Source organism: Struthio camelus, chromosome 16 (assembly GCF_040807025.1).
Source record: "Struthio camelus isolate bStrCam1 chromosome 16, bStrCam1.hap1, whole genome shotgun sequence".
In the NCBI taxonomy this organism is placed as follows: domain Eukaryota; kingdom Metazoa; phylum Chordata; class Aves; order Struthioniformes; family Struthionidae; genus Struthio; species Struthio camelus.
This window is the reverse complement of record NC_090957.1, coordinates 398736-426149: the sequence shown is the minus strand read 5'-3', so window position 1 is coordinate 426149 and position 27414 is coordinate 398736. Positions and strand designations below refer to the sequence as shown.

General features: G+C 70.6%; 2 protein-coding genes across 2 annotated transcripts; one reads left to right on the top strand and one right to left on the bottom strand.

Moving 5' to 3' along the window:
• Positions 1–47: 47 nt before the first annotated feature.
• On the bottom strand, positions 48–3657 carry BLVRB (biliverdin reductase B). Its single transcript, XM_068910289.1, has 5 exons — positions 3426–3657; positions 1547–1708; positions 696–785; positions 413–544; positions 48–318 (listed from the first exon to the last, which is right to left on the bottom strand). The coding sequence occupies exons 1-5, from the start codon at positions 3505–3507 to the stop codon at positions 155–157; spliced, it is 630 nt and encodes a 209-aa protein (XP_068766390.1). The 5' UTR covers positions 3508–3657; the 3' UTR covers positions 48–154.
• Positions 3658–6503: 2846 nt separating this feature from the next.
• On the top strand, positions 6504–27360 carry SPTBN4 (spectrin beta, non-erythrocytic 4). The gene is made up of 35 exons (XM_068910527.1): positions 6504–6984; positions 7133–7284; positions 7524–7697; positions 7781–7872; positions 7988–8068; positions 8211–8326; positions 8865–8977; positions 9726–9913; positions 10043–10160; positions 10340–10498; positions 10648–10950; positions 11047–11197; positions 11330–12200; positions 12303–12440; positions 12589–13345; positions 13605–13807; positions 15025–15115; positions 16075–16221; positions 17378–17641; positions 18781–19005; positions 19248–19337; positions 19416–19694; positions 19771–19901; positions 19984–20188; positions 21101–21478; positions 21551–21795; positions 21886–22024; positions 22100–22184; positions 22812–23008; positions 23106–23608; positions 24359–24434; positions 24541–24824; positions 25490–25663; positions 25743–25785; positions 25928–27360. Exons 1-35 carry the CDS (start codon positions 6837–6839, stop codon positions 26087–26089), a joined length of 7482 nt encoding a protein of 2493 aa, XP_068766628.1. The 5' UTR covers positions 6504–6836; the 3' UTR covers positions 26090–27360.
• Positions 27361–27414: the final 54 nt, after the last annotated feature.

Below are 27414 nucleotides of genomic sequence, written 5' to 3'. Positions count from 1 at the left end.
CCCGCTCTGCGCAGCCTGGCGTTAACAGAGGGTCAGGCCAGGCTCGGTCAGAAAAATAGCGGCTCTTTAGTCGGCGCAGGGAGGTGGCAGGGGCCGGGGAAGCCGGTGGGCGCCGGGCAGCGATGCCCGGTGGGGAGGCGCCGCGCCGGGCGCCCTAGACCTTGGGGTAGTGCCGGGACAGGTAGACGTTCTTGCCGTCGTACTCGGAGGTGGTGAGGCACTGCAGGAAGAAGTGGCCGAGGTCGTGCTTGGAGATGACGCGGGAGCCGCCGGACGTGTTCACCGTCACCGTGTAATCCCCCGTCAGCGGCTGGTCGTCTGCAGCGGGAGAAGGGACCGGATGCTCGTTTATCCCGGAGCATCTCCCCCAAATCGCCCGGTCCCCAACCCCGGCGGCAACGCCCCCACGCACCGGCGATGTGCGGCGGCATCACGGAGACGCAGTCCAGCCCCGACTCCTGCAGGATGCGGTGCATGCGGATGTGGTCCTCCGTCACCGGCAGCAGCTTGGGGGGCACCTTCTGCAGGTCCCACATCAGGAAGGCTGGGGGCGAGGCGGGGGCTCAGCACCCCGGCAAGCATCCCGGCGTCCCGGCCCCCCCACCCAGACGTCATGGGGGAGCACCTGGACGTCTGGGCTCCTTCTCCCCGATCCGGGTCCCCCAGGTTGGGGACGCCCCCCCCAGCCTCCTTACCCGACAGGCACACGACCACCTTCCTAATGCCGTGGGCCTTCATGGCCGCCACGATGTTCTTGGTGCCCTCGGACATCATGGTGGTGGGGCCTGGGTGCAGAGCGGGTGTCGGGGGGCAGGCGGAGGCATTCGGGAGCTGCTTGGGTCTCCCGGGGCAGTGGGGCTGCAGGGTGGGGGGGTCCCCAGGGTGACGGGGTCGCAGGGTGCAGGGTCCCCAGGGCAATGGGGTTGCAGGGTGCAGGGTCCCAAGGCTCACATGCTGCAGGGTGGGGGGGTCCCCAGGGTGACGGGGTCGCAGGGAGGGGGGTCCCCCAGGGCAATGGGGTTGCAGGGTGGGGGGTGCCCATGGTGACATGCTGCAGGGTGCCCAGGGCAATGGGGTTGCAGGGTGCAGGGTCCCAAGGCTGACATGCTGCAGGGGGCCCAGGGTGATGGGGTCGCAGGGTGGGGGGGTCCCCAGGATGACAGGGTCGCAGGGAGGGGGGTCCCCCAGGGCAATGGGGTTGCAGGGTGCACAGTGCCCAGGATGATGGGGTTGCAGGGTCGGGGGGGTCCCCCAGGGCAATGGGGTTGCAGAGTGCAGGGTGCTGAGGGTGGCAGGGTGCAAGGTGAGGGTTCCCCCAGGGCCATGGGGTTGCAGGGTGGGGGTGTCCCTAGGGTGATGGATTCACAGGGTGCAGGGTGCAGGGTCCCCAGGGTGATGGGGTCACAGGGTGGGGGTTCCCCTGGGGTCATGGGGTCACAGTGTGGGGGGTCCCCAGGGTCACGGGGTTGCAGGGTAGGGGGTGCCCTGGGGGGACAGGTTTGCAGGGTGCCCAGGGTGGCAGGGCCCCCCCGGGGGGTCACCGTACTCAGGTCGTTGCGGGTGCCCAGGATGATGATGACGGCGTCCTGGCCCTGCACGGCCTTGTCCACGTCGGCGGGGTTGAGCACGTCGCCCACGACCACGCGGGCCGGCCGGTGCTCGGGGGGCAGCCGTGCCGGGTCCCGCACCAGCACCGTCACCTCGTACCCTGCGCGCGAGACGGCGCCGGTGGGCGAGCGGCCGGCAGCCCGGACGCCTGGGCTCCGTGCCCGGGGGCACCCGCGCCCCGAGCTGCGCCGCTGCAGGGGACGAGGCCGGTGCCAAGGCAGGGTGCGGGGTGCTGGGGGGGCCCGAGGCCCTGGGGGGCGGCGGAGGGCGCCGAGGGGCCGAGCGCTCCCGCGGAGGTGTCCACCTCCCCGGCCCGGCCGCGGGATGATGAGTCAGCTCTGGCCAGGCGTGACTCAGCACCGCGCGCGGCGGGCGCCTGCCCTGGGCGCCGGCTCGGCGACGGGCCGGGGGGTGCGGAGCCTCCGCCGCCCCGAGCCGGCCTGTGGGTCACCCTTGGCCGGCACTTCCCCATCCTCCTCCTGGCGCAGGGGGAAACGAGGCGCCCGGAGGGGAAGCGTTTGGCCCCAGCTCACGTGCCCGGTCACGGGCCGGGCAGGGAGGAGGGCCCAGGCGTCCTGGCGCACAACCCAGGGCCCAGGAGTCCTCGGCCAGCACCTCTCCGGGCGCTTCCACCTGCACCCAGGACGCAGGGCCCCAAACCCTCTTCCACATTGCTGCGGAGCGGGGGGGGGGCGGGGGGGGGCACCAAAACGCAGCCACCCTGGGGCTGAGGAGAGCAGGTCGGAGCCCGTCCCCTTCCCGCAGGGAAGCGCTTGGGGGCAGGACACGGGGCAGGGCCGTGCCGGTGCAGTCACGCCGGCACCTGCGCTGAGTTTCCCGGGACTCAACTCCTGCACAGAGCTGAGCATTGTCTCCAGAAACGGGGGCTGTGTGGGGCTGCCGTGACGCTGTCTGTGACGGTCTTTGGCCGAGCAGGTTCCCGGGGGCTCTGCCCATCCTGGATGGGCTCTGTCTGTCCCTAACAGGCTCTGTCTGTCCCCAAGGGGCTCTGCCTGCCCCAGACAGGCTCTGTCTGTCCCCAAGGGGCTCTGTCTGTCCCTAAAGGGCTCTCTCTGTCTGTCCGTCCCCAAGGGGCTCTGCCTGCCCCGGATGGCTCTCAGCTTTGCCCAGCTCCCGGCCAGGCCTCAGAGGCACACGGTTCCCACGGACCGACCTGCAGTGCCCAGTGCCAGAGCTGGGGATCCAGCTAAGCACCCTGGTGACACCGGGCTGCGAGGGGCAGGTGCTGAGCCCGGCACGGCCCGGCAGAGGCAGGAGACTCGGCGCACCAGCCTCGTGCACGGGCTGGGGGACCGGAGCGAGCTGAGCTCCTGCTGGGCTCGGAGCCTGGCAGGGCCGGCCGGGGGGGACGGCGAGGGCAGAGCCGGGTGCACGGCCCCGGCGAGGGGCTGCCCGGCCCGATAACGCCAGCCCGGCCTTATCGCGGGCTCCCACCTGCCGCCTGGCCCAGGCTCCTGGCCGAGAGGCTGCATGTGCAACACGCGCGAGGGCAGCAGGGCCTGGCGGCGGGCACAGACACCCCGTGCGCACCAGGGCCCTGCGGGCCGGGCTCTGCCCCGGGGGGCTCCCACAGTGCCCAGCCCTGGAGGCAGGGACCACCGTGCCCTCGGGAGCCCAGGGCAGAGCTCGGCCTGCCTGGGACCCCCCTGTCGCCCACCGGCCTCCCGTTGCCGAACTCGCCTGCGCTGCGGCAGCTGCAGCTGGGGCCTTGGCGGGCGGTGGAGGGGGATTTCGGGAGGGCGAGCGGGGTGCAGCGCAGACCCCCCGCACCGGGCACGCGCCCCGGCCCCCCTTACCCGCGTCCAGCGCCTGTGCCAGCGTGGCCAGCCCGGTCATGCCGGTGGCACCGAAGATGGCGATGTTCTTGCAAGTGGCCATGGTGGGAGCAGAGCGGAGCGGCCGCGGGTGCTGTGTCCCCGCCGGCCGGGCTGTGCCGCCGCCTCGCTGCAACCGGAGCGGGGCCTCCGCTTCGCTCCACCCACGGGGCCGGCCGCCGGCGGACCGGCCCCTCGCCGCGCCCGGCCCCGCTGCTCCGGGCTGCGGGGCGCCGGGCCGAGCCGTGCGCGGGGGGAGCCGCCGAGCGCCGCCCCCCCCGGTGGGTGCACCCCGATAGGTGCACCGCCGCGATTTGCACTGCCGGCAAATGCACCCCCGCTGCGCGCAGCCCGGTACGTTCGCTCCCGGTGCGTGCACCGCCGGTAAATGCACCCTTGGGACTTGCACCCCCGGGACGTGCACCCCGGTCCGGGCACCCCCGGGGTTTGCACGCCGGTCCTTGCACGCCAGTCCGGGCACCCCTGGTATATGCACTCCCGGTACGTGTACTCCCGGTACGTACACCGCCGGTAAATGCACCCCTGGGATCTGCACCCCCGGGACGTGCACCCCACTCCGTGCACCCCGGTTCGTGCACTCCCGGTAACTGCAGCCCCGGTACGTACACTCGCGGTCCTGGCACTCCCGGTGCGTGAACCGCGGTACGTGCAGCCCCGGCCTCTGCATCCCCGGTGCGTGCATCGCCGTCCGGGCACCCCCGGGGTTTGCACGGCCGAGGGCAGGGCGAGCCGAGCCCGGGGGGCGGCAGCCCCCAGCCCCGGTTTGCAGCGGGGGGCCGGTCGCCCAGCCGCCTCCTTGCCGCCCGGGCGCGTCGCCGCTGGGGACCCGGCGGTGGCCGGCTCCTTGCTGCCCGGGGCTGGGGGGGCCCCGGCGCAGCCCCGGCGGCGGGGCGGGGGCTGGGCCGACCCCCGGCGTCCTGCGCGGCGGCGGGATTGGCTGCCGGGGCGGCGGCGGGGCCGAGCCGCGGCGCGCTCCGGTGCGCAGAGCCAGCCGGGCCCGGGCGGCGCCGCGGCGGCCCCGGTAGCGCAGCGCAACGCGCCGCGCCCGCCGGCACGGTGAGTCCCGGCCCCGGCCCCGGCCCCGGCCCCGGCCCCGGTCCCGGCCCCGGTCCCAGCCCCGCCGCCGGGATGCGGCCCCGGCCCCGCAGCCGCGCCGCCGGGCCCCCTCCCCTCCCCTGCCCGCCCCGGGGCGGCGGGCGGCGGGCGCGGACGTGCCGGCGGGGCCTGGGCGGGGGCTGCCCCGGCGCCGCTCCCGGTCGAGCCCTGCGGCCGGGGGGCCCCGGAGCGCGCGGCCGCGGCGGCCCCGGTGCGGCGGGCAGCAGGCCCCGGGCGGCCCGCGGGGTCCCTCAAGGTGACCGCCGGCAGGGACGGATGCTGCTGCTCTGGGGGGCGGCGGGGGATGCTCGGGGAGGGGGGGTGTCCGGGGATGCTCTGAGGGGTTATTGCATGGGGTGCTCGGGAGGGGCTGCCTGGGATGCTCCACGGGCTGCCTGGGATGCTCGGGGGATGTATCTGAGGATGCTCGGGGGAGGTTATTGCATGGGATGCCCTGGGGAGCTGAAGGGGATGCTCCGGGGTTTATTGCATGGGATGCTCAGGGGGGCTGCCTGGGATGCTCGGGGAGGTTGCATGGGGGCTGCAGGGATGCTGGGAAGGGGGGATCTTGCATGGGATGCTCTTGAGAGGTTGCATGGGGGTGCAGGGATGCTTGGTGGGGGTTCTTGCAGGGGAAGCCCTGGGGGGGTGCAGGGGATTCTCTGAGAGGGCTGCAGGGGATGTCCCAGGAGGCTACAGGGAATGTCCCAGGGGCCTTCGGGAGAGGCCCTTGGGGGTACTGGGGATGCTGTGGGGGCAGGGCACGAGGGGGTCTTAGGGCTGCCCCTGGCTCACAAGGCTGCAGCAGAGCCAGTGGTGCTGGGTGGAGATGACAGCGAGGCCCAGGGGTCCTGGGGACCCCAACCCAGGACCTGTAGTTCCCCCTGCTCGGCACCTCTCTGTGCATCACCTTCTCCCCCACCTCCGTTTTCCTGGGTGGGGGGACAAGCAAACAAGTGTTCGGGAGAGTGAGTGCACACGTGTGTGCAGCTGTGTGCGTGGCATGCATCTGTGGACCTGCACTTTGCTGGCGTGTGAGATGGATGCCTGCAGCCTCCCAAGGGTTAATCCCTGGGGCCTGGAGGGACCACGCTCCTCTCTCCATGGGGCTCCTCCATGCCCGGGAGCAGGGGGCAGAGGGATTCCCTGAGATGCCCCATGCAGACACCCCCAGCAAGGGCACAGCATAGCGCTGTGTCCTGCTGTCTGTCCTGCCCTGTCCATGGTATTTCGGGCTCTTTGGCTCTTGCTCCTGTGCTTAAGGCTTTGCTAAGGCCTGGAAGAGGCAGCATCGCTCAGGAAGGAAAGATTTCTGCAGAAGTGTCCACATCCTGAGCCTGGTGCCAGGACACCTGGGTCTCTCCCTGTGGGGCGTCCGCAGGGCAGCTCCTCCAGGCCCTCCACCGTGCTTGGGGTCAGGGCGTCTCTGGGGCGCGCAACTCGGTGGCCTCAGCTGCGACTAGCACACGGTTGTGCAAATCCAGGGCTGGGTCCGGCATCATGTCCAGCCCCACGGCTGCATGTGCTGCCGTGCCACCCGCAGCCCCAGTGGGTCCTTGCAGCCAGAGGGGCCACCACGGGTTCAGCCCGTGTCTCCTCGCATCAATGCAGCCCGTTGCAACAAGGTGCATTTCCCCCCTGGGAGGGAGACTAGGTCGATCAGGCTGGATCCAGCTCTAGATGAGGGCAGCGAGTCTCTGCTCCGAGCACCTGCTCCGCGGGGCAGGGGCATCTCGGCTGCCGGCCTCGTGGCCCCACGGCCAGGCCGGGATCGCTGGTATGGGGCTGGCGGTCCCCGGGGAACACTGGGGCCGAGCTGTGCCGGAGCCATGCAGCTCTGCGCCCACAGACAGGGCCCTGGGGACGGGCAAAGCAGGCGAGCGGCTCCGGAGCGCCCAGCTCCTCCCTGCCCTCGCGTGCGCTCCGGCTCACGCGGGCCCTGGCTCACCTGCCGGAGCAGCTCGGAAGAGCCCGAGCCGCTGTAGTGAGTGGAGCCGGGAGCGAGCACCACACGAGCTCCTCGTGCGCGCGAGGCCTGGGACTGAATGTGCGCCTTGCACCGGTCCGTGCAAACACCCGCTCGCGAAACTCCCGGCTGTCTCCTGCCAGGGGAAACCGAGGTGAGGGAGGGTGTTTTGCAGGGAGGCCCCTCGGTGCACGGTGGCATCTCGGCATGGGTCGGGTTGTACCCCTTTGTCCCCGGTGTTGCCCTGCGCCCTCGCTGTGCCCGGCCGCGCGGTGCCGACGGCTGCTGTCCCCTCAGGCCACGCGCTCCCGATGGCCACCGTGGCGGCCGAGCTGGACAACATGGACGTGCAGCAGCAGAACAACAACAGCACCTGGGAGAGCCCCGACCCCCGGGGCTGGGACGATGCTGCCGCCACCGCCAAGCTCTTTGAGTGCTCCCGCATCAAAGCCCTGGCCGGTACGTCCAGCTCCGCCTGCCTTCGCCAGCCCCTGGCCCGGGAGGAGGGTCGTGGGGCCAAGCGTGGGGGGGGGGGGCCTGGAGCCCAGACTCCTGGGCCCTCCTTTGGCCCCAGTGCTGAGGCTGAGCCGGCTGCCTTGCCCCGCAGATGAGCGGGACGCCGTGCAGAAGAAAACTTTCACCAAGTGGGTGAACTCACACCTGGCCCGCGTGTCCTGCCGCATCACCGACCTCTACGCGGACCTGCGGGACGGCTACATGCTCACCCGGCTCCTGGAGGTGCTCTCCGGGGAGCAGCTGGTAAGCGGCCACCAGCGGACCCCCAGCAGGGCCAAGCACCCCATTGCACCCCGCCGAGAGAGCAACGGGCGCTGCAGCCCGCCTCCACCCCTGGGCTCCTTGCACCAGCCCCGGGCGAGCTGGGATGCTGCAGGCGGAGAGGGGCCCGGGGGGCCCGGGGTCTCCTGCCTCCCCGTGCACCAGGGGGCTTGCAGGGCCTTCGGGGCTGCAGCATCACAGCTTCCCGGTGCTGCCGGCAGCCTAAGCCCACGCGGGGCCGGATGCGGATCCACTCGCTGGAGAATGTGGACAAGGCGCTGCAGTTCCTCAAGGAGCAGCGGGTGCACCTGGAGAATGTGGGCTCCCATGACATCGTGGACGGCAACCACCGCCTCACCCTGGGCCTCATCTGGACCATCATCCTCCGCTTTCAGGTAGCGGCGCTGGCGGGGAGGCAGCGCCGGGGCCAGGCTCCTGCTGGGACCGCCGTGCGGCAGTGCCTCTCCACTTTCCCCAGATCCAGGTGATCAAAATCAAGACCGAGGACAACCGGGAGACGCGCTCAGCCAAGGATGCCCTGCTGCTCTGGTGCCAGATGAAGACGGCGGGGTGAGCAGGGGCACCGTGGCATGGTGCTGGTGCTGGTGCTGGTGCTGGTCAGCCCCATCCCGGCGTTCCTCTGCCCTGGGACCCAGCCACCCCGGTGACACCTGTCTCCCTGCAGGTACCCGGAGGTGAACATCCAAAACTTCACCACCAGCTGGAGGGACGGGCTGGCCTTCAACGCCCTCATCCACAAGCACAGGTCCGGGAGGGGCGCCTACCTCGGCGGGATGGGGGCGGGGGTGGTCGCCCAGACACCTGGGTCCCTCCCTGGCCTCGTTGCGTTGGGGGGCACTGACAGCCCCAAACCCGGTGCTGGAGGTGGCCCCGTGTCCCGCTTGCAGGCCGGACCTCATCGACTTCCACAAGCTGACCAAGTCCAATGCCACCTACAACCTGCAGCAAGCCTTCAACACAGCCGAGCAGCAGCTGGGGCTCAGCAAGCTGCTGGACCCCGAGGGTAGGGATGGGGTGGGATAGGGTGTCCCCGCACACCAGGGCTCTCCGTGCGCCCGACCACCAGGGCCCCCGCACTCGCCCCTCCGCCACGCTCAGCTCACTGCGCCCATCCTAATCTCGTTTAACTTATCCCACCGCCACCTAATCCCATCGCTCACAGCGATCGATCGGTGCTAATCGCCCCGCGGCACTTTAGCTGCAGGAAGCATCTGCCCCCCTCGGAGGGGAAGTTGCTTCCCGGCCGCCGAATCCCCAGCGTTGCATTTTCCAGCCGAAAGAGCCCCTGGGGTTTTTTGCAGCCGGCTCGAGCCCACTCCTGCCCTGCTCCGGGGCGAGGGGCTTTCGGCTCTCCAGGAGCCGGCTCCAAGCCGCTGTCCCCATCCGTGGCTTTGGGCACTTGCTGGGCTCCCCAGCGGACTGTGGCTGCTCACGCTGGCCCCCATCCTGGTCTGGTACTCACAAAAAGGGGGGATTTGGGGGTGCTTTGGGGGCCCAGCCAGAGCCGGGGGCTCAGGGGCTGATGTGTTGCTGCCCAGCAGATGTGAACATGGAGGACCCGGATGAGAAGTCCATCATCACCTACGTGGTGTCCTTCTACCACTACTTCTCCAAGATGAAGGCACTGGCTGTGGAAGGGAAGCGCATCGGGAAGGTGAGTGAGCGCCGCAGCAGGGCCGGCCCCTTCGTCCCATGCCATGGGGCTGCGGCGGCCCCGGGCACCCCGTCCTCCACCCCGCGGGGTGCCCCGACCTCCCTCCACCCTGCGCTGGTCTCCAGAGGGGCAGAAGCCGCAGGGCAAGCAGGGCCCGTTCGCCTGCAGAGCCCAGCCCCTGCCCTGCTCCATCCCTCCCTGCCGCAGCCGGATCCCTCCAGACAGCCCGGCCTGGACCACTGCTATTTTAAGCCTGTCGGCTCGACTGGCTCCTGGCGTCAGTCTGCCTCGAGGCAGCGATTCCCTGTGTGCAGCAGGGACTGCGGGGCGGGGGGACAGCGTGGCATGCCCCGGCTGGCAAGCGGTGCCCACCCCAGGGCATCTGCAGCATGGAGGGCTTTGCTGGGGGGGCCACGGACTGCACCCCTGAGCCATGCACGGTCACTTGAGGGGTTGCAGGATGCACCACAGAGCCATGCACAGTCAGTCGGGGGGCTGCAGGATGCACCCCCTGAGCCATGCACGGTCACTCAGAGGCTGCAGGATGCACCCCTGAGCCATGCACAGTCAGTCAGGGGGCTGCAGGATGCACCCCTGAGCTGTGCATGGTCCCTTTGGGGCTCTGGGATGCACCTCTGAGCCATGCACAGTCACTTGAGGGGCTGCAGGATGCACCTCTGAGCCACGCATTGTCACTTGGGGGGCTGCAGGCTGCACCCTCGAGCCATGCTTGCACTGCCCCCCCCAGGTGCTGGACCAGGCCATGGAGATCGAAGCCATCATCGAGCGCTATGAGGCGCTGGCGGCCGAGCTGCTGGCGTGGATCCAGCACACCATCACCATCATCAGCAACCAGAAGTTTGCCAACTCCCTGGCCGGGGTCCAGCAGCAGCTCCAAGCCTTTACCGCCTTCTGCACTCTGGAGAAACCCGTCAAGTGAGCGGGCGCGGCCGGGGAGGGCCGGCACGGAGCACGGTGCCTCCCGAGCGCTGGGGGCTCAGGGCCGGGTTCACGGGGCCCCACGAGGGCCGGGGCTGATACCGACCGGGGGCTCTGCTCCCGCAGGTTCCAGGAGAAGGGGAACCTGGAGGTGCTGCTCTTCACCATCCAGAGCAAGCTGCGGGCCAACAACCGCAAGCTCTACGTGCCCAGCGAGGGGAAGAGCATCTCCGACATCAACAAGGTGCCGCTGGGAGCAGGGCTGGGCGTCTCCTGAAAGGCTGGTGCGAGCCGCTGCGTCCGTCACCGTCTTTGGGACGCTGCGGTGAAACGAGTTGGTTGGGTCTCAGCGGGATGGGGTGGAGGCCCTGCAGGGCAGGGGGGGCTGGGGGACCCTCTCCGAGCCTGGCTCTCGCCCCGCAGGCCTGGACCTGCCTGGAGAAAGCCGAGCATGAGCGGGAAGTGTCCTTGCGCAATGAGCTCATCCGGCAGGAGAAGCTGGAGCTCCTGGCCCAGCGCTTCGACCACAAGGCTGCGATGCGGGAGACGTGGCTGAACGAGAACCAGCGTCTGGTGTCGCAGGTGGGCCGGGGGCCTCAGTACCCCACCCCTGCCCCAGGCCAGGACAGCTGGGTCCCCTCCCTGGCTCGGGGAGGGTGATGGGACCTCCTTGAGGTTCAGGACTCCTGGGTTCCCACCCTACCCGACACCACCATCTCCCACATCCCCAGGACAACTTCGGCTATGACCTGCCAGCAGTGGAGGCCGCCATGAAGAAGCACGAGGCCATCGAGGCCGACATCTCCTCCTACCAGGAGCGCATCCAGGTGGTGGTGGAGTTGGCCCTGGAGATGGAGTCCGAGGGCTACTACGACACCAAGCGCATCAGCGCCCAGAAGGACAACATCCTACGGCAGTGGGGGCTGCTGACCGAGCTGGTCTGCGCCCGCCGGGCTCGCCTTGAGCAGAACCTGGCCCTCCAGAAGATCTTCCAGGAGATGGTCTATATGATCGACTGGATGGAGGAGATGCAGGTAGGGCCAGGGACACGCAAGGTCCCACTAGGAGGACAGGGGTCCCTGGCAGCGCCAGGCAGCTCCAGACCCTGCTGCCTCATCCCTTTTCCCCAGGTGCTGCTGGTCTCCAAGGATTTTGGGAAGCACCTGCTAGAGGTGGAGGACCTGCTGCAGAAGCATGGGCTGCTGGAGGCCGACATCTCTGCGCAGACCGAGCGGGTGCAGGCACTCAACACCGCTGCCCTCAAGTTCTCAGAGCTGGAGGGTAATGTGGGATGCCGCGGCCAGGGCCAGCTGGACACAGGGGCCCCGGTGCAGCCAGGGGATGCAGGAGGGGTCAAGCGGGGGCTTCAGGCACTGCAGACTCTCCCTGCTAAGAGCTGGTTCCCTGGCCCAGGCTACCAGCCCTGCGACCCTCAGATCATCTGCAACCGGGTGAACCACGTCCAGACATGCCTAGAGGAGTTGGGGGAGCTGGCGGGCAAGAGGCGCAAGGAGCTGGAGGATTCCCGCCAGCTCTGGGCCTTCTTCCAGGAGATGGAGGAGGCCGAGGCGTGGATCCGTGAGAAGGAGCAGATCCTGGCCGCCAAAACGTGCGGCCGGGACCTGAGCAGCGTGCTGACGCTGACCAGCAAGCACAAGACAATGCTGGGCGAGCTGGGCAGCCGGCGGGCACTGCTGCACCAGACCATGAAGCGAGGGGAGCAGATCCTGGCCAAGAAGCGCTTCAGCCCCGGCGGGATCCAGGAGAAGATCCGGGAAGTGCGCCTGCGCTGGAAGAAGTTGGAGGAGGTGACGGGGCTGCACCAACAGCGGCTGCAAGAGGCCCTGAACTTCTTCCAGTTCAGCGCTGAGACGGACGACCTGGTGGCCTGGCTGCAGGACACCTACCGCATCGTGTCCAGCGACGACTTCGGCCATGACGACTACTCCACCCAGGCGCTGCTGCGGAAGCACCGTGGCGTGGTGGAGGAGGTGGAGAAGCACCGGGCGGCCGTGCTGGCCCTCCGCAAGCAGCTGGCACTGCTGGCGCCTGAGCACCGGCAAGGCGTCGACGTGCAGATCCGCATCGTGGAGGTGGAGCAGCTCTACGGGGAGGTGGCCGAGGTGGCCGTGCTGCGGCAGCAGTGGCTGCAGGACGCCCTGGCCGTCTACCGCATGTTCAGCGAGGTGCACGCCTGCGAGGTCTGGATTGATGAGAAGGAGCAGTGGCTGGAGAAGATGGAGGTGCCGGAGGAGCTGGACGACGTGGAGGTGGTGCAGCACAGGTGCGGGGAGGGGGGCGGGCCCAGACAGCAGGGTCCTGTGTCACCTCAGGGACCCCCTGGCTGCCCCACAGGTGCCTCACGTGCCCTCCCTGCTGTGTGCAGGTTCGAGAGCCTGGACCAGGAGATGAACAGCGTCATGGGCCGGATCCTGGATGTGAACCAAGTGGTGCAGCAGCTGGTGGACGGGGGCCACCCCAGTGCGGACGAGGTCTGTTCCTGCCAGGACCACCTCAACAGCAGGTACTGCTGCTCCCCGTCGTCGGGAACCACGTAGGATGTCCCTGTGGGGCTGGGCTCTCCGGAGCACGGGGCTGAGGGTGGCCACGTCCGAGCCGGACCCCCGTCCCCAGCGCGGGCGCATCCCAGCGCCATCCCCATCCGTCCCCAGGTGGAACCGGGTGGTGGAGCTGGTGGAGTGCAAGAAGGGGCAGCTGGGCGCCGTCCTCAAGATCCAGAACTACCTGCTGGAGTGCGGGGAGATCAAGGCGCAAGTGCGGGAGAAGCGGAAAGCCATCGAGGCGACACAGTCGGGCGGCAGTGACCTGGGCGGCGTCCTGGCCTTGCAGCGGCGCCTCTCCACCATGGAGGCGGCGCTGGTGGTGCTGGAGCCACGGCTGGTGGAGCTGCAGCAGGAGGGCGAAGCGCTGGCGGCCGCCCACCCGGCGCGGGCCCTGGAGATCCTGCTGCCCTTCGAGCAGATCAGCGAGGAGTGGGAGGCGCTGAAGCAGGCGCTGCAGGGCTGCGAGGACTCGCTCACCGTGGCTGGCCGCTTGCAGCAGTTCATCCAGGACCTGGACAACTTCCTCACCTGGCTGGTGAAGACGCAGGCGGCTGTGGCCGCCGAGGAGGTGCCCAGCAGCCTGGCTGATGCCGAGCGGCTGCTGAGCCAGCACGCGGCCCTCAAGGAAGAGATCAACGGCTACGAGGAGGACTATGCCAAGATCCAGGCGGTCAGCGACCTGCTGGCGCTGGAGGAGACGGAGATCCCCTACCTCTCGCTCCAGCAGTGGCTGCAGAAGCTGGACGCCGGCTGGAACAAGCTGCTGCAGACCTGGGAGACGCGCCGGGAGGTGCTGGTCCAGTCACACGTCTTCCACCTCTTCCTCAGGGATGTCAAGCAGTGCGAGGCCTGCCTGTACAACCAGGTAACGCCGGCCCCGGCACGGCAGGGCAGCCACGCACGTGTCCCGAGCATCCCCCTCCAGTCCTGTATCTCCCAGGTGGCAGCATCCCATCCTCCCTGCCCACAGCTCCTGGGAGCATTGCACATCACCGCTCATTGCGGTCACCTGCGCTGGGTGCAGGTGGAGTTCAGGGATGGACGCACATGCTTCCAGCCCCTGCTGGGACCCCCAAGGCTCCCCCAGACCCCTCCCAGCTTGGACTCCATCCCTCACCCTCCAGGAGTCCACCCTGGCCCACGCCGAGCTCCCTGACACAGTGGAAGCAGTGGGCAACGCCATCAAGAAGCACAAGGACTTCATCACCACCATGGACCTCAACCTGCAGAAGATCCAGCTGGCGCTGCAAGCCGGCGAGAGCCTGCAGCGGCAGGGCAACCTCTACAGCGACCAGGTGGCCGAGAGGATGGAGGCCCTCCGCGCCAAGTAGGTGCCGGGGCTGGGGCCAGCTGTGCTCCTGCCCTGCCCCGGTCCCCAGTGGGTCCGGCCCCGTGTCCATCCCTGTGGCAACTGGGATGCTCCGCAGCCGCTCTTGGCTCCGGGAGGATGGAGCCTGACGCGTCCACGGGACGCACAGCTTTGCGGTCTCCATCCATGCTGGGATGAGAAACGAGAGCAGAGCATCCCAGGGCTGTGGGACAGAGGCCCTCTGTGGAGCCGGAGCCTCTCCGCCGTGCTGGGGCCAGCGGGAGCCGCGCTCCCCTGTGCCCGTGCCTCTCTGCTCCCCGAGGTCCCTCCTCCTGGGGGTCCTGCCCTGAATCCCTCCTGGTGGTGAATCGCCGTCGGGCAGTGCCAGCCCCGGCGGATCAGAGGGCGCCCGGAGAAGCCGGCTCCTTTCCGGCTGGGTCGCGGAGGGCGTTTCGCCGTTACCTCCTGGCACGCGGCTGCCGGAGCTCCCCACTCGCAGCGGGTAAAAGTCTGGGCGATTTCTCCCCTCCGTCCCCGCAACCCCCGGAAGGAAACCGGCTGCTCTGGTTAGCACGCGCTTTGGCACGGATTTGGTGCAGGGGCCTGGCATGGCTCCTCCGTGGCCGTGCCTGGCCCAGCCCATGCGGCAGCGGCACACTGTGCCTCGGTTTCCCTCTGATCTCCATCCACGCCCCACGCTGCCGCCGGAGCGGCTTCGTAGGGGGCAGCGCTGACCCAGGCAGGGGCGAAACCGCTCCTCCAACCCCCTGCGTCCAGCCGGGGCCCGAGGGAAACGTTCCCTGGTGCTTTTCTGCTCACCTGAGATCCAGCCTGTGGCTTTCCCCAGTGGGATCCCAAGCGGCCATGCGCTGACGGGGGCTGGAGACCCCCAACGCGCCCTGGGAGCCATGCGCGAGCCCTCCAGCCACGTCCCCCCGGGACCTGCTGGCTCGCAGCCGGGCTGGTCCTGGAGCCGCTCCTGGCCTTAGCTTGGCCAAAGCCTCATGGAGCATGGGCAAAAACACCGCAGAGCGGCAGGAAAGCGCTCGGGGCAGTGGTGTGCCTGGCCTTGGCCGTGCTCCCGCCGCACTGGGGCAAGCGTCTGCTCATCGTCTCCAGCCGGCCGGGCGGCTCCTGCAGTGCCCGCTGCCCGCGGGGTGTCCTGGCCGGCAGTGCGGGTCGGGGGCTGCGCGGTGGCCGGCCGGGTGCTGAGCCGGGCTCTCTGCTTCCCGCAGGAGCCACCGCAACTACCAGCTGGCTCAGGAGTGGATGCAGCAGCTCAACGACCACCTGGAGCTGCAGCAGTTTCTGCAGGACTGCCACGAGGTAGGGCCTGGCCCCAGCACCCCGCGCCCACCGGGAGCCCCCGGGGCACCCGGGATGGCTGCAGCGAGGAGGGTGGCTGCAGCCTCGCTGCGGGGCAGCGGGACGGGATGGACGCCCAGCACACCTGGGGCGACAGGTGGGGCTCGGCCATGCAGGTGCAAGGTGGGCAGTGGGCGCAGGGAGGATTGCATCCCCCAGCCGGGCCTGCAGACTCTGGGGATTGACCCACTTGGCTGCTTGGACTGGAGATACAGCCCCCGCTGGACTGGGGGGCCCAGCTGCTGTTTGCCCCCCTCTGTTGCCCCATGCGGGGCACCCCCAGGGTCCAGCACCTCCGGCCCATTTGGGAGAGCAGAAATCATCCCGGGGAGGGTCTGTCTGGGGGGCAGGGCTTGGGGGGTCCATGCTACCTGGAGCATCCCCAGGACCTGGGGGCTCCCCACATCTTCCTTGGATGCCCTTCGGCAGCCTGGGGGTTGCCCGGCTGCCGGCTGCCCCCCTCCATTGCCCCATGCGGGGCACCCCCGGGGTCCAGCACCTCCGGCCCGTTTGGGGGAGCGGAGAGCACCCCGGGGAGGGTCTGTCCGGGGGGGGGCAGGGCTCGGGGGGGTCCACGCTACCCGGAGCATCCCCACGACCTGGGGGTGCCCCACATCCCTCCAATGCCGGGGGGGGGCCCTTCTCTCCCGCAAAGCGCCCCGTCCCCCTCCCCGGCAGCCGCGGCCCGGCCCGGCTCGCTGCGGCAGGCGGCGGCCGGCGGCTGCCAAGGGCTGCGCGTCCCCGGCGCTGGCGCAGGCGGCGGGCGCCGGGTCCGGCCTCCGCGCTGCCGCCCGGCGCGGTGCCGCAGGGGCCGCGCGGCTGCCGCAGCCGCCGCCGCCGCCGCGGTGCCACGGGGGTGGGCGCCGCGCCGCGCCGCGCCGGGCCGGGCCGGGCCGCCGCTGAGCCTCGGCGCCCCGCAGCTGGACGGCTGGATCGGCGAGAAGGGGCTGATGGCGCGGGAGGCGTCCCGAGAGCAGGGCCAGCGGCCGCGCCAGCGCTGGCTCAAGCACCAGGCGTTCATGGCCGAGCTGGCGCAGAACCGAGAGTGGCTGGAGAAGATCGAGAAGGTAAAAGGAGGGGGGGGTCGCGGGGGGATGCGGCCGCCGCCGCCGCCTTAACCCTTTGCTCGCCGCGCTGCCGCGCCGGGGCTCGGGGGGGGGGGGGGAGCGGCGGCAGCGCCGAGCACCGCGGCGCCGGGGGCCGGCAGCAGCGGGCCCGGCAGGACGCGGCCCCGCGGGTTTTGCAGCGCATCCCGCGTTTCTGCGGGCGGCTCGGATGTTGGCGCGTGTGGAGGGAAGGGTCAGCGCGGGCTTTGCCCCCCTCCCCGAGTGCCTGCGCCCCGGTGATCCGAAGCACCCCCAGCCCCCACCGTGTGATGCCGGTGCCCCGTCACGCGTGACACATGTCCCCCGTTCCCCCTCCCGCCCCGCACACGCGTGCGGGCTGCATGCAGCAGTCATGTTCTGGCGCCCGCAGCCAATCTGCGTGCGTGCGGCTCCGGCAGCACGTTCGCTCTCGCATGGGTGAGCGGAGCCCAAAATAGCTGCTGCTGCTCCAGAAGGGAGCTGGCCGCGCCAGCCCGCGGATCCGGGGAGGCCTGGTGCGGGGCGGCCGGGCACCGCCGGACCGACAATGCTCGTGAGCTGGGGCTGGGACTCGGGGTGCTGCAGAGCGGGGTCCGGCTCCCCAATGAGATCGTTGCGTCCCAGTGAACGCGGCCCCTCGCCGGGAAGGCGTGCGCCCACCTCCCGACCCCACTCTGCATGCCATTCCCCCCCCCATGCGTCACCAGCCTGGACAGCACACACGGGAGGCGATACCCCTGGAGCTGCATGTCCGAGCTCCCCCGTTACCCCTCTGTGGTGGTGCACGCACTCACTTGCATCACCTCAGTGCAAGGCTGCGTCTCTGCACTGCTGCCACTTTGCAGCCCTTGCAGGTTTTAACTCTTCTGCTCCCGCGACATCCCTGTGGCCCCTCCAAACCCTTTCCTCCAGCCCTGCACAGCGCACAGACCCCTGGAGGCTGGACGTGCCCCTGGGGCGGCTCTGAGCCAGCACCAGCCCCAGGAAGGAGCCAAGGGCAGGGGCGTGCGGCTCCTCGCCACTTTGCAAGCCTGGCCATCGCGCTGGGGCTGCATGGCATGGCCCACGGGGCTGGATGGGCGCCTCCGTCGCCTCGTTCCCCCGCAGTGTCCCCGGCCCTCACCACCTCTCCCCACAGGAGGGGCAGCAGCTGATGCAGGACAAGCCGGAGCTGGCCGGCTCCGTGCAGAAGAAGCTGAACGAGATCCGGCAGTGCTGGCTGGAGCTGGAGAGCACAACCCAGGCTCGGGCACGGCAGCTCTTCGAGGCCAACAAGGCCGACCAGCTGGTGCAGAGCTATGCGGAGCTGGACAAGCGCCTGCTGCGCCTGGAGGACCAGCTGCAAGCGGTGGGCGCCGGGCCCGACCTGGCCAGCGTCAGCAACCAGCTGAAGAAGCTGCAGGTAGGGCTGGGGGGAGCCGGACGCCTGGGTCCCCCCCACCTCAGGCAGGCCGTGCTGATTGGGGGCTCCGCGCACTGCTGTGGGGCAGGGAGGCTGCTGTGGGGCCAGGAGCAGCATCCTTGAGGCCCTGGCGCGGGTGCGACGTGCACAGCCCTGGTGGGCTCTGAGCATGCGGTTCAGCATGGCTTGCGGCCGCGGCGTTGCTTGCAGCTGCAGTTTAGCATCGCTTGCAGCCACAATTTGGCATCACTGCAGCTACGGTTCGGCATTGCTTGCAGCTGCAGTTCAGCATCGCTTGCAGCCGCGGTTCAGCTTCGTTTGCAGCTGTGGTTCGGCATCACTTGCAGCCGTGGTTCGGCATTGCTTGCAGCCGTGGTTCGGCATCACGGCAGCTGCGGTTCAGCATCACGGCAGCTGCAGTTCGGCATCACGGCAGCTGCGGTTCAGCATCACGGCAGCTGCAGTTCGGCATTGCTTGTAGCCATGGTTCGGCATCGCTTCCAGCCATGGCTCAGCATCACTGCAGCCACGGCTCCATGCTGAGTCATCTCAGAGCCTGCGTGGAGCGAACCGGAGCTGCTGGTGCTGTGCAGGGGGAGAGCCGGGTGCTCCGGGGCGCCGGCACAGGCCTGCTCCGGCGGGCTCCAGCATCTCTCCTTGCCCCACGCAGCCAGGCGAGGCGCCGGGGCAGCCCCTGCCCCAGCCGGGGCACCGGGTGCATCCGGCTCCTCTGCACCACGTGTCATGAAAGTGCAAGGTCTCAGCCCTGCAGGGCACAGGAGGGCAGGGCTGGCTGGCCCCGGCCCCTTCCCTGCCCACCTCTCCGTTTTGCCTCCCCGACAGCACGCGCCAGATCAGAGCAGGTCGCTTTCCCCCACGGCCCCGTCCAGTTCCCAGACCGCCTGGGTTTGTCGGTTGCGTTTAGCACACCTCCGTTTGCATCCCTCCTTCCTGCTCTCCTCCGCCTCTCTCACTCCTCCCACCCTGCCCGGGGGGGTCCCAACACTCCCGCTCTTTGCGCTCCGGTTTGGTGAGGGGTTTCGGCTCCCCCGGGAGACACAGCCGAGCCTGTCTCCCGGGGGGTCCCGCTGGCCCCGGCCCGGCGTCACGGCCCCGCGCTGTGCCCTCCGCGCCCGCAGAGCATGGAGTCACAGGTGGAGGAGTGGTGCAAGGAGGTGGGCGAGCTGCAGGCGCAGGCGGCCGCGCTGCCCCGCGAGGCCGCCGGCAAGGAAGCGGTGGACGAGAAGCAGAGCGCTGTGGGCACCCGCATCGTCCGCCTCATCGAGCCACTCAAGGAGCGCCGGCGGATCCTGCTGGCCTCCAAGGAGGTGCACCAAGTCAGCCACGACCTGGAGGACGAGCTGGTGAGCAGGGCCGCTGGCGGCGGGGAGAGGACTGTGCACCGTCCCGTCCCATCCCATCCGTCCCGTCCCATCCCGTCCCATCCCATCCCATCCCATCCCGTCCTGTTGCGTGTCCCATTGCATGTCCCATCCTGCCTCGTCCCATCCCGTTGCGTGTCCTGTCACGTGTCCCATCCCACCCCATGCCCTGTTGCGTGTCCCGCACTGCCCGGCCCCGCGTCACCGCCCCGCTCTGCCCCCAGGCCTGGGTGCAGGACCGGCTGCCCCTGGCTGCCCTGCAGGAGCGCGGGAGCAACCTGCAGACGGTGCAGCAGTTCATCAAGAAGAACCAGGTGAGCCGCGGCTGGCGCCCGGGGGCCAGGGCTCCGAGGGCCCCCGGCGCCGCGCTCACCCCGCGCCCGCCGCCCCAGGCCCTGCGCCGGGAGCTGCAGGTGCACCGGCCCCGCGTGGACGAGGTGCTGGAGCGGGCGGGCGCCGTGGCCTCGCTCAAGAGCCCCGAGGCGGAGGCGGTGCGGCGGCTGCGGGAGCGGCTGGCGGCCGCCTGGGGCCAGCTGCAGGAGCAGGCGGAGCGGCGGCAGCAGGCGCTGGACGCCGCGTACCAGCTGGAGCAGTACTACTTCGACGTGGCCGAGGTGGAGTCCTGGCTGGGCGAGCAGGAGCTGCTGCTGATGAGCGAGGAGAAGGGCAAGGTGCGGGGCGGCCCTGGGGGCGGCCAGGGGGGCGGTGGCAGCCCCCGCCGGCATCTCACCCTGCTGCACCCCCCAGGACGAGCAGAGCACCCTGCAGCTCCTCAAGAAGCACCTGCTGACAGAGCAGACGGTGGAGAACTACGAGGAGACGATCACCCAGCTCTCCCGGCAGTGCCGGGCGCTGCTGGAGCTGGGGCACCCCGAGAGGTGGGCGCCCCCCGCGCCCCCGCGCCCCGGGCACGGTGCCGGGGCCCCCCGGGCACTCACCAGGCGCTGTGTCCTTGCCCAGCGAACAGGTCAGCAGGCGGCAGTCGCAGGTTGACCGGCTGTACGTGTCTCTGAAGGACCTGGTGGAGGAGCGCAAGGCCAAGCTGGAGCAGCAGTACTGGCTCTACCAGCTCAGCCGCGAGGTGGACGAGCTGGAGCACTGGATCGCCGAGAAGGAGGTGGTGGCCGGCTCCCCGGAGCTGGGGCAGGACTTCGAGCACGTCACGGTGAGCGGGCGGCCGCGGCGGACACCAGGGCAGGGCGGCCCCGCAGCACGGGCTGCCGCAGGCTCTGGGCACCGTCCGCCCCCTGCGCCGCGGGCTCTGGGCACCATCCCTGCTCCGTGCCATGCCGTGGGCTCTGGGCATCGTCTGTCCCCTGCACTGCAAGCTCTAGGCACTGTCCCTGCTCCATGCACCATGCTCTGGGCACCGTCCATGCCCTGCACCTTGGGCTCTGAGCACCGTCTGTCCCCTGCACTGCGAGCTCTATGTCCCTGCTCCATGCACCGTGCTCTGGGCACCGTCCCTGCTCCACGTTATGCCATGGGCTCTGGGCACCGTCTGCCCCCTGCACCATGCTCTGGGTACCATCCATGCCCTGCACCGTGCTCTGGGCACCGTCTGCCCCCTGCAATGGGCTCTGGGCACCGTCCATGCCCTGCACCATGCTCTGGGCACCGTCTGCCCCCTGCAATGGGCTCTGGGCACCGTCTGCTCCCTGCAATGGGCTCTGGGCACCGTCCATGCCCTGCACCATGCTCTGGGCACCGTCTGCTCCCTGCAATGGGCTCTGGGCACCGTCCATGCCCTGCACCATGCCCTGGGCACCGTCTGCCCCCTGCAATGGGCTCTGGGCACCGTCCATGCCCTGCACCATGCTCTGGGCACCCTCTGCCCCCTGCACGGTGCTCTGGGCACCGTCCGTGCCCTGCACCATGCTGCGGGAGCTGCCTCTGCTCTGCACTGTGCCCCGGCCCCAAACCCACCTCCTGGTCCCCACGGAGCCGGGACAGGCTTTCCTGTGGGCTCCCAGCTCCACCAGCCGTGCGCCGTCCGCGGCGCTCCCGTGCCGTCCCTCCGTCCCTCTGTCCGTCCGTCCGTCGGCCCTGCGCTCACCCCGTCCCCCGCCCGCCCCAGCTGCTGCAGGAGAAGTTCATGGAGTTTGCCAGCGAGACCGGCAGCATCGGGAACGAGCGGATCTCGGCCGTGAACCAGATGGTGGACGAGCTGATCGACTACGGGCACGCGGACGCGGCCACCATCGCCGAGTGGAAGGACGGCGTGAACGAGGCCTGGGCCGACCTGCTGGAGCTGATGGAGACGCGGGCGCAGATGCTGGCGGCCTCGCACGAGCTGCACAAGTTCTTCAACGACTGCAAGGACGTGCTCTCGCAGATCGAGGAGAAGCGGCAGCGGCTGCCCGAGCTGGCGGCCCGCGAGGCCAAGACCTCGGCCGGCACCTTGCAGCGCCTGCTCGGCGCCTTCGAGCACGACGTGGAGGTGCTGGTGGCACAGGTGAGGGCGGCGGCGGCGGGGGGATGCAGCAACGGCGGCGGGGGGACGCGCGGTGACACCGGCGGCCCCCAGGTGCGGCAGCTGCAGGAGGGGGCAGCGCAGCTGCGGACGGTGTACGCTGGCGAGAACGCCGAGGCCATCGCCGCGCGGGAGCAGGAGGTGCTGCGCGCCTGGAAGGAGCTGCTGGCCTCCTGCGAGCAGTGCCGGCTGCACGTGGCCACCGCCGCCGACAAGATCCGCTTCGCCGGCGCCGTGCGCGACCTCGTCTCCTGGATGGACGGCGTCATCTGCCAGATCGGCACCGGCGAGAAGCCCAGGTGCGCGAGTGGCCCCGGGGCGCCCCGGCACGGCGCCGCCACCGCCGCCGCCATCCCGGCCGGCGTCACAGCCTCCCTCCCCGCTCCCAGGGACGTCTCCTCCGTGGAGGTGCTCATGAACTACCACCAGGGCCTCAAGAGCGAGATCGAAGCCCGCAGCAAGAGCGTCGCTGCCTGCCTGGAGCTGGGCAAGAGCCTGGTGCTCGCCAAGAGCCCCGCGGCCGACGAGGTGCCGGGGCCGGGGCCGGAGCCGGGGCCGGGGCGGGAGCGCAGCGTCCCGCTCACCCCACCTCCCTGCCCGCAGATCAAAGTCCACGTGGAGAAGCTGGTGGCCAAGAAGCAGGAGATGATGGAGAAGTGGGACAAGCACTGGGAATGGCTGCAGCAGAGTGAGGCCGGTGGCAGCGCCGGGCGGGCGGACGCACGCGGCGGGTCTGGGGGGTCGGGGCGGGAGCCGGGACTCCGGGCTCCTCTCCACCCCTGCAGCCTGGGACACCCGGCTCCATCCACGGGAGGAGACACGCTCAGGGGACATGTCCCCACCCCAGCATCCCCTCAGTGCCAGAGGGACACCCTGCTGCCCCGGTTGGGCACCGTCCATGGGACACGGGGGATGTGTGCCCACCCCAGTGTCCCCACAGTGCCGAAGGGAAACCCTGGCGTCCTGGTTGGGTACCATCCATGGGAACATGGGGGACGTGTCCCCACCCTGATGTCCACACGGTACCGAAGGGACACCCCGATGTCCCGGTTGGGCACCATCCATGGGACATGGGGGACATGTCCCCAACCTGGCGTCCCCCATGGTGCCAGAGGGATGCCCCGATGTCCCGGTTGGGCACCATCCTCGGGACATGGGGGACGTTTCCCCACCCAGCATCTCCGCGGTGCCAGAGGGACACCCTGCCGTCCCAGTTGGGCACCATCCATGGGACATGGGGGATGGTTCCCCACCCCGGCGTCCCCGCGGAGGGATGGGGGCCCCTGACGCTGTGCCGGCCCCGTGTCTCCCGCAGTGCTGGAGGTGCACCAGTTCGCCCAGGAGGCCGTGGTGGCCGACGCGTGGCTCACGGCCCAGGAGCCGCTGCTGAAGAGCCAGGAGCTGGGCAACAGTGTGGACGAGGTGGAGCAGCTCATCCGGCGGCACGAGGCTTTCCGTAAGGCGGCCGCCGCCTGGGAGGAGCGCTTCAGCTCCCTGCGGCGTCTCACCACGGTACGGGGCGCCGGAGCATCCGGCGGGATGGCCGGGGGGGGGGCCCAGGTGTCCGGCGCCCCCGCTCAGCCGGGCGCTCGGCTCCTTGCTCCCGCAGATCGAGAAGCTGAAGGCGGAGCAGAGCAAGCAGCCGGCAACGCCGCTCCTGGGCCGCAAGTTTTTCGGGGAGCCCCCCGGGGAGCCGGGCTCGCGGGCGGCCCCGCTGCTGCGGCCGGGTTTGCCGGAGCGCGCCGAGCGGCCGGACCTGCTGCGCGCCCGGCTGGAGGGCAAGCCCGAGCCCCGCGTCGCCTACGTGCGCCAAGAGCTGCGGCCCGAGCGGCTGCAGCCCCGGCTGGACCGCGTGGCCCCGGGGCTGCCCGGGGACGGGGACGCAGCCGCGGCGGGGGAGACCCCGGCCGCCGCCGCAGCAGCCCCGCCGCAGCCACCGCCGGCGCCGGACAAGGCGGAGGCCAAGCCCGAGGCCGTGGCAGAGCCCGGGGAGGCCCGGCCGGGCCGCGCCGAGGGGCTGCTGGAGAGGCGGCGGGAGCGCCGGGAGCGCCGGCTGGAGCGGCAGGAGTCCAGCGAGCAGGAGACGCCGCGCCACGATGGCAAGGCGGGCGGGTGAGACGGGGCCGGCCGGCGCGGGGGCGGCTCCGGCCGGGATGGGTGCAAAGTCCAGCTGGGATGGATGCAGGGTGCGGCCGGGATGGGTGCAGGGTCCAACCAGGATGGGCACCAGGTCTGGCCAGGATAGGTGCAAAGTCCAGCTGGGATGGATGCACGGTCCAACCAGGATGGGCACCAGGTCTGGCCAGGATAGGTGCCAAGTCCAGCTGGGATGGATGCACGGTCCAACCAGGATGGGCACCAGGTCTGGCCAGGATAGGTGCTAGCTGGGATGGATGCAGGGTCCGACCAGGATGGGCACCAGGTCTGGCCAGGGTAGGTGCCAAGTCCAGCTGGAATGGATGCAGGATGCAGCTGGGGTGGGTGCAAGATCCAGCCAGGGTGGGTGCAAGGTCCGACCAGGATGGGCACTGGGTCTGGCTGGGATGGGGGCCAAGTCCAGCTGAGATGGATGCAGGGTGCAGCCGGGATGGGCACCAGGTTTGGCCAGGATAGGTGCAAGGTCTGACCGGGATGGGCACCAGGTCCAGCCAGGATTGATGCAGCGTGCAGGTGGGTCTGTCTAGGATGGGTGCAGTGTCCACCCAGGATCAGTGCGAGGTCCGGCCAGGATGGGTGCAGGGTCCAACTGGGATGGGCACTGGGTCTGGCTGGGATGGGGGCCAAGTCCAGCTGGGACGAGTGCAGGGTCCTGCAGGGACGGGAGCCCTGAGGGTTCGCCCTGACGCCCGCCTCTGCCGACAGCAAGGCCACGCTGGCCGACATCGTGGAGCAGCTGCAGGAGAAGGAGTCGTCCGGCCCCGTCCCGGCGCCGGCCCTGGTGAGTCCCCGCGTCCCCTCCGAGGTGGGCGCCGCGGCGGGGTTTGCCCCCGTCTCCGGCTGGGAGAGCCGGAGCTCGCCCCGACGGCGCGTTCGGCCCCCTCCAGCCCCGGGAGCGGGAATCCCCCGGCCGCCTGCCCAACGGCATCGACATGCTGCCGGAGAGGATGCCGCGTCCCGACCGGCCCCGCGCCCGCGACCGGCCCAAGCCCCGGCGGCGGCCGCGGCCCAAGGACGCCAGCCAGGCGCCGGGGGAGGCGCGGCGGTCGCGGTCGGCCCCGGCGCAGAGCAGCGCCCCGCCGCCGCCGCCCCCCACCCACACGGTGCAGCACGAGGGCTTCCTCTTCCGCAAGCACGAGCTCGACGGGCCCAACAAGAAGGCGTCCAACAGGTGAGCGGGGGGCACCCGGCCCGCGGGGGGCCGAACGACACCGGGTGCACCCCGGCTCAGGGTGGGGGGAGGTGTCCATGCAGCACTGGGTTCACCAGGGCCTGGGGGGGTCTGTGTGATGGAGAGGGTGCACCAGGGCTCAGGGGTCTGTGCAACCGAGAGGGCGCGTTTGGGTTCGGGGGTGTCCGTGCAAGGGAGCGGGTGCACGAGGTCTGGGGGGTCCATGCAGTGGTGAGGGCACGTTTGGGTTCGGGGGTGTCCGTGCAAGGGAGCGGGTGCACGAGGTCTGGGGGGTCCATGCAGTGGTGAGGGCACGTTTGGGTTTGGGGGTGTCCGTGCAAGGGAGAGGCTGCATGAGGTCCTGGGGGCTCTTGCAAGGGAGAGGGGGTGCACCAGGGCTCGGGGTCTGTGCAAGGGAGAGGGTGCACTGGGGTCCGGAGGAGTCTGGGCAAGGAAGAGGACGCACCTGGCACGCAAGGGTGAGCACGCAGCAGAGCTCGGGGTGGTCCCCACGAGGCAGAGGGTGCGCCGGGGCTCGGAGGTCTGTGCAAGGGTGAGGGTGCGCTCGGGTTTGGAGGGGTCCGCATGACGGCGAGGGCTCGGGGGGTCGGCGCACCGGGCGGGCGCGCACCCGGTGCCGGCAGCCCCCGCCGTCGATCCGGCAGGTCCTGGGTGAACCTCTACTGCGTGCTGAGCAAGGGCGACCTGGGCTTCTACAAGGACGCCAAGGGGCCAGCGTCGGGCAGCACGCACGGCGGCGAGCCCCTGCTCAACCTGCACAACGCCACCAGCGAGGTGGCCAGCGACTACAAGAAGAAGAAGAACGTCTTCAAGCTGAGGTGCGCCGGGGCGGCCGGGGCGGGTGCCGCGGGGCCGCCACCGCCGCTGCTGCCACTGATGCTCAGCTCCTTCTTGCAGGACTGGTGACGGCAGCGAGTTCCTGCTGCAGGCCAAGGACGAGGTACGGCGGGGCCGGGACTGGGGCTGGGGCTGGGGTCAGGGTCGGGCGGCCGTGCCGGGTTCGGGCGGCCGTGCCAGGTTCGGGCACTGTGCCGGGTTCGGGCGGCCGTGCCGGGGCTGACGGCCGTGCCGGGCACCCGCAGGACGACATGCGGAGCTGGCTGAAGGCGCTCGCCACCTGCGCGCAGGAGCACGCCGACATCGCCCGCTGGGGCCAGGCCCTGCTCACCACCTCCTCCACCGACGAGGGCATCCCGCGCCGGGAGGGCGACCGCCGCGCCAGCACCTCGGCCCGGCGGAAGTGACCCCCGCAGCCCCCCCCACCGGCCGTGCAGGGGGGGCCCAGCTCGGCTGTGCCCTCCCCAATCCTCCCCGCCGGGGGATGGAGTGGGTCCTGCATGGGGCAGGGAGCCCCCCGCGCCCCCCGGCCCCGCTGCGGGCCCCGAGGGGGCCGGGCCGGGGTGCCCGGTGGGGTTTGGGGAGGGGGGTCCGGTGCAGCCCCCCCCCCGGCCTCTCTCCCCCCACCCGCCGGGCTCGGCCTCCCCCCTTCCCCTCCGGCGTTGCCATGCACAAGCCATAGAGCCACTGCAGCGCGGCCGCGGTCGCCCCGAGGTCCCCTCGGCACGGGGATCCCCTCGGCTCAGGGATCCCCCGGCTCAGGGATCCCCCTGGCTCAGGGATCCCCCTGGCATGGGAATTCCTCCAGCTCAGGGATCCCCTTGGCACAGGGATCCCCCAGCTCAGGGATCCCCCCAGCATGGGGATCCCCTCGGCACAGGGATCTCTCCGGCACAGGGATCCCCCCAGCATGGGGATCCCTGCAGCATAGGGATCCTCTCAGCTCAGGGATCGCCCCAGCTCAGGGATCCCCCCGGCTCAGAGATCCCCTCGCAGAGGAATCCCCTCGGCACAGGGATCCCCCAGCTCAGGGATCCCCCCTCCTCAGGGATCCCCTCAGCACAGAGATCCCCCTCAGCACAGGGATCCCCTTGGCTTGGGGATCCCCCCAGCTTGGGGGTCCCACCTGGCACAGGGATCCCCTTGGCTCGGGGATCCCCCCAGCTCGGGGGTTCCACCCGGCACAGGGATCCCCTTGGGCACTGGGGGTGGTTTGGCACTGGGGTCCCTGCCTGCCCCCCGGGGTCCCGTCGTGGTGCCCGGGCCTGTGGTGAGGGCCCCCCCGCCTGCCCCGGTGCCCCCCACCGCCCGGGGCTGGCTCCTGCCCGCCCCCCCCCCACACACCTCGCTGCCCCGGCCCCAGAAACCGTGCTGCTGGGATGGAGTTTCTATTTGTAAAGATTTTAACAAAAACCAGGAAAATAACCAAAAAAAAAAAGCCTCACCCCCCCCGCCCCGCCCCGAGCACGTGCCCCCCGGGCCCCCCACACCCCCCGGGCCTCCGGGCTGGCGCCGGGGGCGAGCGCCGCGCTGTCACTGTATAAATGTAATAAACCCCCTCGCTGCACCCCACGGCACCCCCGCGCCCCCCCAATAAAGGAGCAGGACGGGCCCGACCCGCCACCCCGGTGCCGTGTGGGGGGAGGCTGGGGCTGGAGGGGAACCTGGGGGTCCTGGGGGGGTCCTGGGGTCCTGGGGGGGTCCATTGGGATGGGGGGACCTAAGGGACCGC